At 43.6% G+C, this 15,101-nt stretch overlaps 2 protein-coding genes across 5 annotated transcripts; one reads left to right on the top strand and one right to left on the bottom strand.

The window, feature by feature from the left end:
• Nucleotides 1-709: 709 nt before the first annotated feature.
• On the bottom strand, nucleotides 710-3,614 carry LOC129855090 (endonuclease domain-containing 1 protein-like). The gene is made up of 2 exons (XM_055922414.1): nucleotides 3,051-3,614; nucleotides 710-1,775 (listed from the first exon to the last, which is right to left on the bottom strand). Exons 1-2 carry the CDS (start codon nucleotides 3,342-3,344, stop codon nucleotides 1,149-1,151), a joined length of 921 nt encoding a protein of 306 aa, XP_055778389.1. The 5' UTR covers nucleotides 3,345-3,614; the 3' UTR covers nucleotides 710-1,148.
• A 7,041-nt stretch (nucleotides 3,615-10,655) lies between these two features.
• On the top strand, nucleotides 10,656-14,883 carry LOC129855075 (UDP-glucuronosyltransferase 2A2-like). Of its 4 annotated transcripts, none has more exons than XM_055922402.1 (2): nucleotides 10,656-10,806; nucleotides 12,244-14,883. In XM_055922402.1, the coding sequence occupies exon 2, from the start codon at nucleotides 12,248-12,250 to the stop codon at nucleotides 13,853-13,855; it is 1,608 nt and encodes a 535-aa protein (XP_055778377.1). In that variant the 5' UTR covers nucleotides 10,656-10,806; nucleotides 12,244-12,247; the 3' UTR covers nucleotides 13,856-14,883. The 4 variants fall into 4 exon arrangements, with proteins under 4 accessions (XP_055778377.1, XP_055778366.1, XP_055778357.1 ...); XM_055922391.1 differs by having other exon boundaries at nucleotides 12,239-14,883; XM_055922382.1 differs by having other exon boundaries at nucleotides 10,656-10,811.
• Nucleotides 14,884-15,101: the final 218 nt, after the last annotated feature.

Below are 15,101 nucleotides of genomic sequence, written 5' to 3'. Positions count from 1 at the left end.
TCTTGGGCTTTTCACGCATGACAGTGTCTAGGGTTTACTGAGAATGGTGCGACAAACAAAAAACATCCAGTCAGCCACAGTGCTTTGGGCAAAAACAGCTCGTTGATGCGAGAGGTCGAAGGAGAATGGCAAGAATCGTGCAAGCTAACAGGCGGGCCACAAATAGGGAAACTACGGCGCAGTACAACAGTGGTGTGCAGAACAGCATCCCGGAAAGCACAACTTGTTCGGTCGTTGTCACTGGATAGGCTATTGCATCAGATGACCACACCGGGTTCCACTCCTATCAGCTAAAATTAAGAAGCAGCAGCTCCAGAGAGCACGCGATCACCAACCCTGGACAATTGAGGTGTGGAAAAATATTGCCTGGTCCAACGAATCCCGGATCCGGTTGCGTCATGCTCATGGCAGAGTTAGGATTTGGCATAAGCAGCATGAGTCTATTGCCCCATCCTACCTAAGGTCAACGGTACAGGCTTGTGACAGTGGTGTAATGGTGTGGGGAATGTTTCCCTGACACACGTAGTTCCTTGATACCAATTGAGTAATATTTGAACGCCACACCTTGTAGAATCCATGCCCTGAAGAATTCAGGCTGTTCTGGAGGCAAATGGGCATCCAATCTGATACTAGAGGGGTGTACCTAATTAACTGGCAACTGAGTGTATGTCATAACTGTTTCCAATGCTTCAAAATGAGACTCTTGTAGTTTGACTTTCAGTGACATTTTATTATGACATTTGGGACACATTTCATGCGTATGACATTATTTTGACACTGTTATATATAAAGTGTTACCATATTTTTGATGTCCATGATTTACTTCTTACCTAGACTGTTGAGCAATCATGACCATTTTAAGAGCACGTGTGCTAAAATTGAGGACATACTACTTCAATCAATCAATCAAGTTTATTTTATATAGCCCTTCGTACATCAGCTAATATCTCGAAGTGCTGTACAGAAACCCAGCCTAAAACCCCAAACAGCTAGTAATCCAGGTGTAGAAGCACCTACTTGTGATGTTAGTGCCAAATTAATTGGGAAAAAATGTAATTTTGCTGTCTATGCACACATGATCCATTACAATACACCCCCCTTAGAACATGAACTTGATAATCTATTAGATATGCATATGGGAGATATGGTCATTGTAACCCAGAGCATTGTTCATAAAACACACTGATGACGGTCCCAAATCGCTTCTTCAGGTACATCTCCAACGTATCCAGAGGCATACGCCTTACATCGTAACCCCAGAACCTTTTGTGACGGCTTTTGTCAATGGGCACAATCTCTTCTGTGCTGTTTGGGTCATTGCGTCCAATAGCAGCATACGTGGGGAAAACCTTGCTAAGATTAACCTTGTTAAGTAGACTCTTGTTGTACTTAGGGCAGCAGTAGGCTGACCACATGTACTCCGGCACTGCCACTCGATGACCCTTGATCCAGTGCTTGTTGTCCAGGTAGGGAATAACCCCCGTCACAACGTAGGCCACACCGAGGCAGTAGGAGCCCAGAGTGTGGTTGACCTGGTTCTCCAGTGTCTCCCAGGGCCCGTTGTTGGAGCCAACCTTCTGAGGGACCACGTTGGTCAGGGTGAAGGTGGACGAGCGGCCCTCCTGGGTCCGGTGGTGAAGGCTGGGGTTGAGGTGCCCCCGAGTGTAGGAGGAGTTGGTATAGTCCAGCTGGACGGCCTGGCTGTTCACCACATTCGGGTCCAGCTCACCTAGTGGGAAGGGGGTCATGTTGCCATCCGCTGTGCCGTTGGCTAACTGGAAAGGGGAAATGTTGAGGGTCAACAAAGCGTTAAGGGTTAGAAAATGGGAGTTTTTGAAGAAGCTATCTTGTGTTGAATGTTGCAGTAAGTGGGGGCTTTCCCAACAAGACAAACCATGGCACAGTACATTTTGGCTTCAGTGAACTGAGAAACATAATTGTCTGCAGATGATGAGGCTCTATGCCAACCACAAATGTGTCTGTTCTCGTTTTTTTAAATGAGCATTTCCTCTTTTTAAATCTAGTACAGAACACTCCAGTCATGCTTGTTATTTACAAATAGCATAACAATTTCTTATTTTCAAAATTCAGTGTTATGCGTAAACCAATAGATTGTGATGGCTGTTTAATCACCCTCTGAATCCCAATTTCATTAAAGGGATATTACACTCTAAAATCTAATTTTGTCAGATGTTTTTATAACTCCAAAGTAGTCTAATGTAAATATGAGAGAATCTGGAAATGATATGGTGTTTACCTGTTCAATTCATTTTAGATTATAGAGTATAGCTGGATCTACAAAACAGATGGCTTGGGACGTGGATTCCTCTTGTCAATAGAATACTTTGTAGTCTTAAAACCTCTAACAAAGTTTGATTATGGGGTGTAATGTCCCTTCAAAGGGGAAGTTCAGAATTTTACAATTGAAAGTGATACTTGGGATTTTGGCAATGAGGCCATTTATGTACTTCGCTAGAGTCAGCTGAACTTGTGGATACCATTTTATGTATCTGTGTCCAGTATGAAGGAAGTTAGAGGTAGTTTTGCGAGCCAATGCTAACCAGCGCAGTGACTGGAAGTCAGATATGGTAGCAGATGCCCATATACTTCCAGTCATTGCTCTAACGCTAGTTAGCATTGGCTCGCGAAACTACCTCTTAACTTCCTTCATACTGGACACAGAGACATACAAATGGTATTCACAAGTTTATCTGACTCTGGGGAAATAAATAAAGGGCCTCATTGCCAAAATCCCGGAGTATCCCTTTAACTTTTAACAGCCACTACAAACATCAGCTAACTTTTGGCACTGCTAGCTAAAAATCAATGATAGAAGTAGGAGTGATAGGAGTGATAGGAATGATAGGAGCAGGAGTGATAGGAGTGATAGGAGCAACCGTGTGTTTTCCAAAATGTCATGGCCAAATCAAATGATATCTGCTCAATTATTTGGTTTGACATACTTAACGGTGATAGACTACTTTCAGGTGAAGGAAACATCTAACATCAAGTTTTAAAACCCTTAACTTTCCCTTTAAGTAATTTGTTACCTGTGGCTCAAACTTCCAGTTTGCTGGGGGCCTTTTCCCTTCTGGCGGGCTGAACATGTAGGCAGAGAACCTTGGCGAGCGTCGTGGGCGGCTGTACAGCGAGGCGAAGTGGTACTGGTTCTCATAGCGCTGACAGATGGGGGTCCCCGACAGACCCTTGGGTGGCCACGACCTGTAGAAGAAGTTCAGACATGGGGCGAAGTCCCCCACATCAGCAGCACACAGGGACCACCAGCCTGCCAGAGCTAGAAGGGCCAAACCCACAGAACGAAGATATGCCTTTCTGGTTGACATGCTGTTGCTGTAGTCTTCCAAAAATGTAAAAGATAGCAACACCCCAAAAATTGGACTACGACTAGATGTATTCTTTCCGATTCATGGTGCCCTGTGATTCAAAGCTGATGCCTTTCAATACAAAGGTCTTTCTTGCAGCTTCAGAAGAAAGTGTTCAGAAACTGTCCGCAAAGCCACAGAAAGACAACTAGCGAGGAGACATACGTATCTGCTATAGGTTCTCAATGCGCCACCCCTGTCTCATGCTGTCACACACTCGTGATACTTGGGGATTGGGAGGTTAGGGGTGGATTCATGGTTGACTAAGCGTTTGACTATTAACACGTATGCAAGGAGAGCGAGGGGGTGTTACGAAAGCAGCTTACTTATTAATGGAACATGAATCTCACTGAAACAGGAAGGATGGCTGGCCGCCTGGCCTCTTATGCACTACGTCTCTTACTAGAGAACGAGAAGAGCTGAACCAGCAAAGAGTGACATTTTCTTTTGTATGCACTCACTTCACTAAAGTGAGTCCGCTAAATGGAATATATTAGTCATATTTTGTCGAGTTCGATTATGTTGATTTCCTCTAGGATTCAATCAAAGGAGTATTGTCGACAATGGGCCTTCAAAGGGAATTTCCCTGATGTTCTTGGATCACATTCAGGGGAAACTCTACGTATGTCGGCTCAAACGTAAATTACCTTTAGAAATCAAGTACAATGTCGACAATGCGTCTTTAACTGAATCACAGGCCTTAGTTAACACAGGTGTTAATCATTAGACAAAAGTTGACATCATTGCAGAGCTGCGTTGTTGTTGAAGGTAAATCCACAATAGCATGTTATCTCATGGTTAAACATTGGCTTGCACTTTTGAGTTAGTTAAAAGTCCAGTGCAGTCAAAAACAGGATTTTCTTGTGATTAATATACACTGGGTGTATAAACATTAAGGACACCTGCTCTTTCCATGACATGGACTGACCAGGTAAATCCAGGTGAAAGCTACGATCCCCTATTGATGTCACTTGTTAAATCCACTTCAATCAGTGTAGATGAAGGGGAGGAGACAGGTTGAATAAGGATTTTCAAGCCTTGAGATAATTGAGAGATGGATTGTGTATGTGTGCCATTCAGAGGGTGAATGGGCAAGACAAAATATTTAAGTGCCTTTGAACGGTGTATGGTAGTAGGTGCCAGGTGCACCGGTTTGAGTGTGTCAAGATCTGCAACGCTGCTGGGTTTTTCACGCTCAACAGTTTCCCGTCTGTGTAAAGAATGGTCCACCACCCAAAGGCCATCCAGCCAACTTGACATAACTGAGTCAACATGGGCCAGCATCCCTGTGGAACGATTTCGACACCTTGTAGAGTCCATGCCCCAATGAATTGAGGCTGTTCTGAGGGCAAAAGGGGGCGCAACTCAATATTAGGAAGGTGTTCCTATTGGTTTGTACACTCAGTATATATCTTCACACTATGAGGTTGAAGTAATGCTGTGAAATTATAAAAAATGTTAATAATGCCCTTTTAGTGTAAGAGCTGATTAAAAAGGCCGCCTGAAATTTCAGCCTATTTAGGTAGGATGGAGTTTTGACCTGCCTGGTTACATCACAGGCAGTAAATTAGTTAAAAGACCAATAAAAGAGAGTTCCAAACTTTTCTGACAGTAACAGGAGGTTTTCATTTCCCCCTTCCCACTGGGCACAATTGGGTAACATTTTAGTGAGGGCAATTGATTGATCTTGAGTGCTTTTTCAGTGACACACAACACAAGTATTTGTATTTTTTTTCAACTCTGATTTAATTCACCAAGATTACAGTGTTCACACACAATATTACATAATGAGACACTTAAGCATGCATGCACGTGAGTTATTAAAGGGCTTTCACACCAAATTGGCTTGGAGTGATTTTTCCTATGTCTGGCACGTTTCCCCCTTAGTTTAGTCAGTTTCCTCAGAGCATGCATTCAATCAATCCTTATCCCAGTCTGCTGTTCCCACATGCTTCAAGAGGGCCACCATTGTTCCTGTTCCCAAGAAAGCTAAGGTAACTGAGCTAAACGACTACCGCCCCGTAGCACTCACTTCCGTCATCATGAAGTGCTTTGAGAGACTAGTCAAGGACCATATCACCTCCACCCTACCTGACACCCTAGACCCACTCCAATTTGCTTACCGACCCAATAGGTCCACAGACGATGCAATCGCAACCACACTGCACACTGCCCTAACCCATCTGGACAAGAGGAATACCTATGTGAGAATGCTGTTCATCGACTACAGCTCAGCATTTAACGCCATAGTACCCTCCAAACTCGTCATCAAGCTCGAGACCCTGGGTCTCGACCCCGCCCTGTGCAACTGGGTACTGGACTTCCTGACGGGCCGCCCCCAGGTGGTGAGGGTAGGTAACAACATCTCCACCCCGCTGATCCTCAACACTGGGGCCCCACAAGGGTGCATTCTGAGCCCTCTCCTGTGCTCCCTGTTCACCCACGACTGCGTGGCCATGCACGCCTCCAACTCAATCATCAAGTTTGCGGACGACACTACAGTGGTAGGCTTGATTACCAACAACGACGAGACGGCCTACAGGGAGGAGGTGAGGGCCCTCGGAGTGTGGTGTCAGGAAAATAACCTCACACTCAACGTCAACAAAACAAAGGAGATGATTGTGGACTTCAGGAAACAGCAGAGGGAGCACCCCCCTATCCACATCGACGGGACAGTAGTGGAGAGGGTAGTAAGTTTTAAGTTCCTCGGCGTACACATCACGGACAAACTGAATTGGTCCACCCACACAGACAGCGCTGTGAAGAAGGCGCAGCAGCGCCTCTTCAACCTCAGGAGGCTGAAGAAATTTGGCTTGTCACCAAAAGCACTCACAAACTTCTACAGATGCACAATCGAGAGCATCCTGTCGGGCTGTATCACGGCAACTGCTCCGCCCACAACCGTAAGGCTCTTCAGAAGGTCTGCACAACGCATCACCGGGGGCAAACTACCTGCCCTCCAGGACACCTACACCACCCGATGTCACAGGAAGGCCATAAAGATCATCAAGGACAACAACCACCCGAGCCACTGCTTGTTCACCCCGCTATCATCCAGAAGGCGAGGTCAGTACAGGTGTATCAAAGCAGGGACCGAGAGACTGAAAAACAGCTTCTATCTCAAGGCCATCAGACTGTTAAACAGCCACCACTAACATTTAGTGGCTGCTGCCAACATACTGACTCAACTCCAGCCACTTTAATAATGGGAATTGATGGAAATTATGTAAAAATGTACCACTAGCCACTTTAAACAATGCCACTTAATATAATGTTTACATACCCTACATTACTCATCTCATATGTATATGTATATACTGTACTCTATATCATCTACTGCATCTTGCCATCTTTATGTAATACATGTATCACTAGCCACTTTAAACTATGCCACTTTATGTTTATATACCCTACATTACTCATCTCATATGTATATACTGTACTCTATACCATCTACTGCATCTTGCCTATGCCGTTCTGTACCATCACTCATTCATAAATCTTTATGTACATATTATTTATCCCTTTACACGTGTGTGTATAAGGTAGTAGTTGTGGAATTGTTAGGTTAGATTACTCGTTGGTTATTACTGCATTGTCGGAACTAGAAGCACAAGCATTTCGCTACACTCGCATTAACATCTGCTAACCATGTGTAACGGATGTGAAATTGCTAGCTAGTTAGCGGTGGTGCACGCTAGTAGCCTTCCAATCGGTTACGTCACTTGCTCTGAAACCTTGAAGTAGTAGTTCCCCTTGCTCTGCAAGGGCCACCGCTTTTGTGGAGCGATGGGTAACGATGCTTCGTGGGTGACTGTTGTTGATGTGTGCAGAGGGTCCCTGGTTCGCGCCCGTGTCAGGGCGAGGGGACAGTCTATAGTTATATTGTTACTCATGTGTATGTGACAAATAAAATTGGATTTGATTTGATTTGACTGGTGTGAACACTATGGGCACTCGGGAGCGTGCTGAACAACGCACCACGGTTCGCTCAAAAAGACTGGTCTTGGTCCGATTCCATTTGAACCGTGGTGCGGTTCAATGCAGGTGAGAACGCATTCCAGACCAAACACAGGTAAGAACCAGAGGCGCGCAATATTATTAGTTGTTTGACGGTGAGCATTTGATGAAATGCACACAGTACCATAACTTTATATCTCTCAAACATTATGTGAGTAGCAGCATATTTATGAGCGCATCCAATGCAGATTAGGGGAGATGTGGGCTATTCTGGGTATATAGAATAGCCTACTGAATATAGGCTATTCACGTTGCAGTTAGAGCGGCTATTGATCTGTTTCCTCCCGCATGTTATACGAAGACCAATTGAAACAAAAATAAAGTTTGAGACACACAAGTGATGCTTCATGATAATCATAGATGGATTAAACGTGAACCTTTTTCTCCAATAAACAAATGACTTGCATGGACATGTGGTTTTGTTTAGGCATTTTAGTTATTGTGACATTGTGAAATCAAGCGGGCCAAATAAAAATAGAATTACAACTCTGATTCGAACTATTGATGAGAACTACAGTGCATTTGGAAATTATTCATACCCCTTCCCTTTTTCACACAGTTTCTTACATTACAGTCTTATTCTAAAATTGATTAAATAAATGTTTTCCCTCATCAATCTACACACAATACCCCATAATTTCAAGGCGAAAACAGGTTTTTAGAAATTTTGGCAAATGTGTTAAATATAAAAAACTGAAATTCCTTGTTTACATAAGTATTCAGACCCTTTGCTATGAGACTCGAAATTCAGCTCAGGTCCATCTTGTTTCCATTGATCATCCTTGCGATGTTTCTACAAATTGATTGGAGCCCACGTGGTAAATTCAATTGATTGGACAAGATTTGGAAAGGCACACACCTGTCTATAGGGTCCCACAGTTGACAGTGCATGTCAGAGCAAAAATCAAGCCATGGAGTTGAAGGAAATATCCATAGAGCTCCGAGATAGGATTGAGTAGAGACACAGATCTGTGGAAGGGTACCAAAACATTTCTGCAGCATTGAAGGTCCTAAAGAACACAGCGGCCTCCATCTTTCTTAAATGGAAGAAGTTTGGAACCACCAAGACTCTTCCTAGAGCTGGCTGCCCGGCCAAACTGATAAATAAAGGGAGAAGGGCCTTGGTCAGGGAGGTAACCAAGAACCCAATGATCACTCTGACTGAGCTCCAGAGTTCCTCTGTGGAGATGGGAGAACCTTCCAGAAGGACAACCATCTCTGCAGCAATCCACCGATCAGGCCTTTATGTTAGAGTGGCCAGACGGAAGCCACTCCTCAGTAAAAGGCACGTGACAGCCCGCTTGGAGTTTACCAAAAGGCACCTAAAGGACACCCAGACCATGAGAAACAAGATTCTCTGGTTTGATGAAACCAAGATTGAACTCTTTGGCCTGAATGCCAAGCGTCACGTCTGGAGGAAACCTGGCACATCCCTACGGTGAAGCATGGTGGTGGTGGCAGCAACATGTTGTGGGGGTTGTTTTTCAGCAGCAGGGACTGGGAGACTAGTCAGGATCGAGGGATTGATGAATGGAGCAAAGAACAGAGAGATCTTTGATGAAAACCTGCTCCAGAGAGTTCAGGACCTCCGACTGGGGAGAATGTTCTCCTTCCAACAGGAAAACGACCCCAAGCACACAGCCAAGACAATGCATGAGTGGCTTCGAGACAAGTCTCGTAATGTCCTTGAGTGGCCCAGCTAGAGCCCAGACTTGAACCCGATCGAGCATCTCTGGAGAGACCTGAAAATAGCTGTGCAGCGACACTGCCCATCCAACCTGACAGTGCTTGAGAGGAACTGCAGAGAAGAATGTGAGAAACTCCCCAAATACAGGTGTGCCAAGCTTATAGCTTCATACCCAAGAATAGTCGAGGCTGTCATCACTGCCAAAGGTACTTCAACAAAGTACTGAGTAAAGGGTCTGGATACTTATGTAAATGTGACATTTCAGTTGTTGTTTTTTATATCAATTTGCAAACATTTCTAAAAACCTATTTAGTTTTATTTTGCTTTGTCATTTTTGGGTATTGTGTGTAGGTTGATGAGGAAAAAAACAAATGTAATACATTTTAGAATAAGGCTGTAATGTAACAAAACGGGGAAAAGGTCAAGGGGTCTGAATACTTTCGAATGCACTGTATGTGTGAAAACACCCTTCAGTGGGGCCTATTGATTGATCTTGAGAGTTTTTTGTCAGTGACACACAAGTGTGTTAGTATTTTTCTGAACTCTGATCTGTGCATTTGTGTGTCTGTGTATGTCCTTTGTGAAATGTTGTCATCTTGGTTGATTAAATCAGATCAGAGTTGAGAAAAATACTAAACACTTGTGTTTTGTGTCACTGAAAAAGCACTCAAGATCAATCAATTGCCCTCACTAAAATTCTTGCAGGTTCAATGCAGCCCTTAACTCAATATCAAATCATTTCTGGGTAACACTTAAGTAACTTACTGTGATTGTTTTCATTTAAAATGGTCAAAAAGGAACAAAAATGGCTTCTTTGCAAAGAGGAATTTCTCAAACAAGAATTTACCTCGGACTGTCGAGAGTGCAAGCCAATCTTTAAACGGATACTTTTATTGCGCTAGCGTTAGCGCAATATAGACTTCCAGTCATTGCTCTAACGCTAGTTAGCATTGGCTTGTGAAACCATCTCTAACTTTTTTCATACTGGACACAGAGACATAAACTGGTATCCAGGAGTTCATCTGACTCTGGGGGGGAAGTAGAGTTGCCAAAATCCCTAAGTATCCATGAGATGACACGCTATTGTGGATTTAGCTTCGACAAAAATGCAGCTCTGCAATTTCAACATTTGTCCAATGATTAACTCCTGTGTTAACTAAGCCCGGATTTCAATGAAATAAGCATTTTTGACACTGTACGTCCACTCAAACACACAGACTCAGACACAGACACACACGCAATGCACCAGCGTGTGTACATAAAGATTCTTAGTACAAGGGTTATTCCTGATGTGTGTCAAATATGTCTCTTTATTACGTTTAGCAAAATTCTCTCTATTGCTTTGTTTATAGAATGTTGTTTCCCTGAGAATGCCTCAGTCTGCAGTTTATCTCAGTCACAACAGGCTATGTTTTTCTATATACCTTGAGGTGGGAAACATTGTTCAGTGCATGGAAGAAAATTGAGGGGGTGGAGTCGGGAAGGGGTGGAAATGTTGTTGCAGTGGGGAAGAGATGCTGCCTAGTCCCCCCCCCCCCCCCACTCTCTCTCTCTCTCTCGCTCTCTCACACACACACACAAATCTGCTGTCCCGTGTGAATAGACATTCTTTTCTCCCTTGACTTTAACCTCTCCCACATTATACAACATTCCGAGACTGCCAGCTCCAGTAAGCCAGAAGGGGCTCAAAGTACGCTGCTGCTTAGAGTTTGTGAAGTAAGGTAGGCTACAATGTTCTCTTCCTTCTCTAATCTAGACAATAACTCAATATTTTTTGCATACGATATTTGATATAGCCACTGGAACACTTAGGTATTTTTATTTCCTATTTGTGGACTGTTGGATTGTCTCTTCTTTATACATCTACTGTATTATTTTCATGTGCTGCAGGACAATTTGAATAGGTAGTGTTGTCTTTTAAATGCATAGTTCTCTGAGTTAAATGTTGATGTTTACCCCTTTCCCCCCATGGGACTTTGGTGAAGAGGATATGTGCTCGACCATAGTGGTCATTTGGAGACCATGCTCTTGCATGCACATGCTGGTGTTAAGTCCCCCCTCTGCTGCAGTGTATGCCCTAGAGAATAGTGAATGTGTGTGTTTGCATAGGAGACTAGCCACAATATGCATTTCATCAGGACTTTAAACTCAGTCCATCAGGACTTTAAACTCAGTTCATCTCTTGACAAAAGTACATAGCCTACTAAGGCTGAAAAGTGTAATCCACAGTTCCAATGTTTTGCTAAATTGCGTAAGACGAGCACATCACTAAGTGCACAGTCTCTGCCAGTTACATTTTTTCCCCTTCTCTTTCTTTTCTTTTTACAAGAAAGAGTCATGTTTTTCCCCAATCTGAGCATTGTAGCTTTACCATCAGCAGTATAAGGATTACTTATGGACCATGACTGTGTCATGAAATGAAAAAATAATTTCAGCGCTTAAAAGCCTGCTATATTAAATGAAGTGCCCTTTAATATAGACCACATGTAAAATTCAATAAATCTGATTTTGAACATGAATAAAGACTTGCTAAAGTGCCAAAGTTTGGCATGTCCCCCTGTGCCCCCCCTCCCCCCATGACTTTATACTTATTTTGTTGCTTTGACAGAGTGATTAATTTTAAGGTAAAAAATCAACAACCTGTCCCTCATTTGAAGGTCAACGCTATTATGTGAACTTAACTTTTTCGATAATATGGTGAAACTATTCCTTTTCAAATATTTTTTTCAAAACAAACATTGCACATCTACTAGTAAAATCATAGAGTAAAAGCAGGTCAGCTGGTTCTACCCTAGCATAACACGTCAACCTTGTTACCCAAAGATAGACAAGCTAGAAATGTTTTAAGATAATTATTTGGGTGAAGCTTGCATTCAATTGCCCCTCCTTGTTGCAGACAACAATCTTCCATTCCTCTTGGCTGATTATGGCTGATTTAAAAGGACATCGTCAACCCTGTTACTTTCTTTGGAAGTTAAGATGTGAATTTTTTTTTAATTAAGTTGAACATGTGCTCTTTCTGACAGAATGTTAAAATTATGTGAAATAAAAAGTATACTTTTTTTCACAAAGTTGTACTACCCAAAAGGGACTAATTTCATGCAATGACCCTTATACATTCTGACATCATTCCTCTCATTCTTCCCAGAGTAGAACAATGAGTGGCCTGAACGGGGTGACCAGTTTCGTCCTTGCGGTTTCGGTGGCCTTCCTCGGTGGCCCTCCAGGGGCTCTTGGGGGCAACATCCTCGTCTTCCCCGTGGATGGCAGCCACTGGGTCAACATGAACCTCCTGATCGAGGGACTCTACGCCCGGGGTCACCAGATTACTGTGGTGCGCTCGGCCAGCAGTTGGTACATCAAGGAGTCGTCGCCCCACTACCGCTCTATCTCCATCACTGTGCCTGGGGGCATGGACATTGAAAAACAAGACTTCTTTGAGTCCTTCCTCGTCAAAATGCTGCAGATCCAAAGGGAAGGCGCATCGCCTTTGGCTTTTGTGTCCTTCTACTCGTACATTCTGTCGGCGTTGTCAGGAATGCACCAGCAGGCCAGTCAGTTTGTGGTGGAGATGTTTGAGAACAAGGCTTTGATGCAGAGCCTGAGGGATAGCCAGTACGACGTGGTACTCTTGGACCCGGGGCTGCCCGTCGGGGTCCTGGTCGCCCATAAGCTTGGGCTACCCACTGTCTTCAATGTTCGCTGGATCACCAGCGGAGAGGGGCATTTCGTGGTGGCCCCCTCGCCCGTGTCCTATGTCCCCACCGGTGGTTATGCCACTTCAGACCAAATGACCTTCGGCCAGCGAGTTGGGAATGTGTTCCTCTACCTCCTCAACATGATCATTGATATGTTCGTGATCAGCCCACACTACGATAGGCTGGTGAAGAGATACTTTGAGCCGGGTACAAACTTCTACCACCTTCTGCAGGGAACGGACCTCTGGCTCATGCGGGTGGACTTTGTGTTCGAGTTTCCCCGGCCCACCATGCCCAACATTGTCTACATTGGAGGCTTCCAATGTAAACCCTCCAAACCTCTACCGACAGAGCTGGAGGAGTTTGTCCAGAGCTCGGGAGAACACGGGGTTATCTTGATGTCACTGGGAACTCTTGTCAAAGGCTTGCCCGTGGAGATCACCTCGGAGATCGCCGCCGCTTTCGCCCAACTTCCCCAGAAGGTCATCTGGAGGCACATGGGCAAGCAACCCATCGGCCTGGGCAACAACACCCTGCTGGTCAAGTGGATGCCCCAAAACGACCTCCTGGGCCACCCCAAGGTCAAGGCCTTTGTGGCCCACGGTGGCACCAATGGCCTTTACGAAGCCATGTACCACGGGGTGCCGGTGGTGGGGCTTCCGCTGCTCTTCGACCAGTTCGAGAATGTCTTACGCCTGGAGGTGCATGGAGCGGCCAAGGTGCTTGAAGTCACCAAGATCTCCAGCCAGAGCTTCTTGGAGGCTGTACAGGAAGTCCTCCACGATCCGTCCTACAGGACCAGTATGGAGCGGCTCTCAAGCCTGCACCGGGACAAGCCCACGCATCCTCTAGACACCGCCCTCTTCTGGATCGAATTTGTCATGAGACACAAAGGGGCCGCCCACCTGCGAACAGAGTCTTACAAGATGCCCTGGTACTCCTATCATTCACTGGATGTGATTGGAGTCCTACTGGCTGTTTTGTTTGTGCTGGTAGCCATTACTGTGGGTTCAATCCACTTCCTGTGCCTCAGACTATGCAGGAAGCGTAAACCCAAACAGGAGTAAGGATTGGCTCTTGAATATAACAGGAAGGACCTCACTCCTTACCATATGACTGTGAACAAATAAGTTCCCCTTTTTCCTCTCAAACATGCCTGTTGGTACTCAACAAGATAACAACAGGATACCTTCATAAAGTACCAGTGTTTTATTTTTTGTTACACTGTATAGGTTAACATGTATAAAGAGAGCTCACTTTGATTTTTAGCATATATATTACATTACCATTGTGCTTTAGCCTTATAACTTTTTAACTCCTATAGTGACTGGGATGACTATGAGCACTACAGTTTGATTCTTTATGATGAAATAAAATGGTTATAAATAACGATATCTGGCACCTTTATTGTGATCTACCATTTGCTGGGAGATTTTAAGTCACTGGTGTCTTAGACCTAGGACAGAACCAATCCTAACCTGAGATATACACATATGATATCAATGCATGATTTATGAAAAGTTCTCAAGTTCAAGAATCCAGCCTATTTGGAATAGCATTAAAATATAGATATATATATAGATATATATATATATACATACACATGGATGCAATACAAAGGCTAGACTAATGGCCGTGTCAAAATAGTTGAAAATATTGGTGGGATATTTACATTAGGATGAAATTGGAGACTATAAAAGTTAATGGGAGTTTTTTCAAATACTTCTTTCACAGATCCATCTGTAGGGGGAGTCACATGATCCATCCTGCCAGGAGTTAAGCTCTATCTCTCTCTCTATGGTGTTAATGTGTCCACAATCCTCCCCCAAAGGGTTGTCTAACTTCCAGTAATCTGGCTATAGGAGTTGATGATACAATTCAGTTATTTGGTAACACTTTATAGTGACTCTCATAAATAAGCTTTAACCGTAAGATGTATTGTAAACATGGCGCCCCATGAATGCATATGCCGGGTCAAAATGACCCGATAATGTAATATCTGTATTTTATATGGGTCTAAAATATTATCAATTTTGTGTAACATAATTATTTTGAGTGATGATTTGCACATTTCAATAAATATTTTATTGTTTGACATTTTCTTGTGTCACTCTTCAACAGTTTGATACACATTTCAATGATAACATATTATGAAAATTCATGACAGCTATTTAAAATATTAGCATATTTTTCTTACAATCAAAGTTTCACATTCAACCTTTTGGTGTGAAGAACAAAAGAAAACCAACATAAGCATGTTTTATTATATTTCAAAAAATGTCTTTGAAAATCCAAAGTTCATCATCAATATTA

The sequence above is a fragment of the Salvelinus fontinalis genome, chromosome 1, assembly GCF_029448725.1.
Source record: "Salvelinus fontinalis isolate EN_2023a chromosome 1, ASM2944872v1, whole genome shotgun sequence".
Lineage (NCBI taxonomy): Eukaryota > Metazoa > Chordata > Actinopteri > Salmoniformes > Salmonidae > Salvelinus > Salvelinus fontinalis.
Note: the sequence above shows the minus strand (reverse complement) of the source record. Positions and strands in the feature narration are given on the sequence as shown.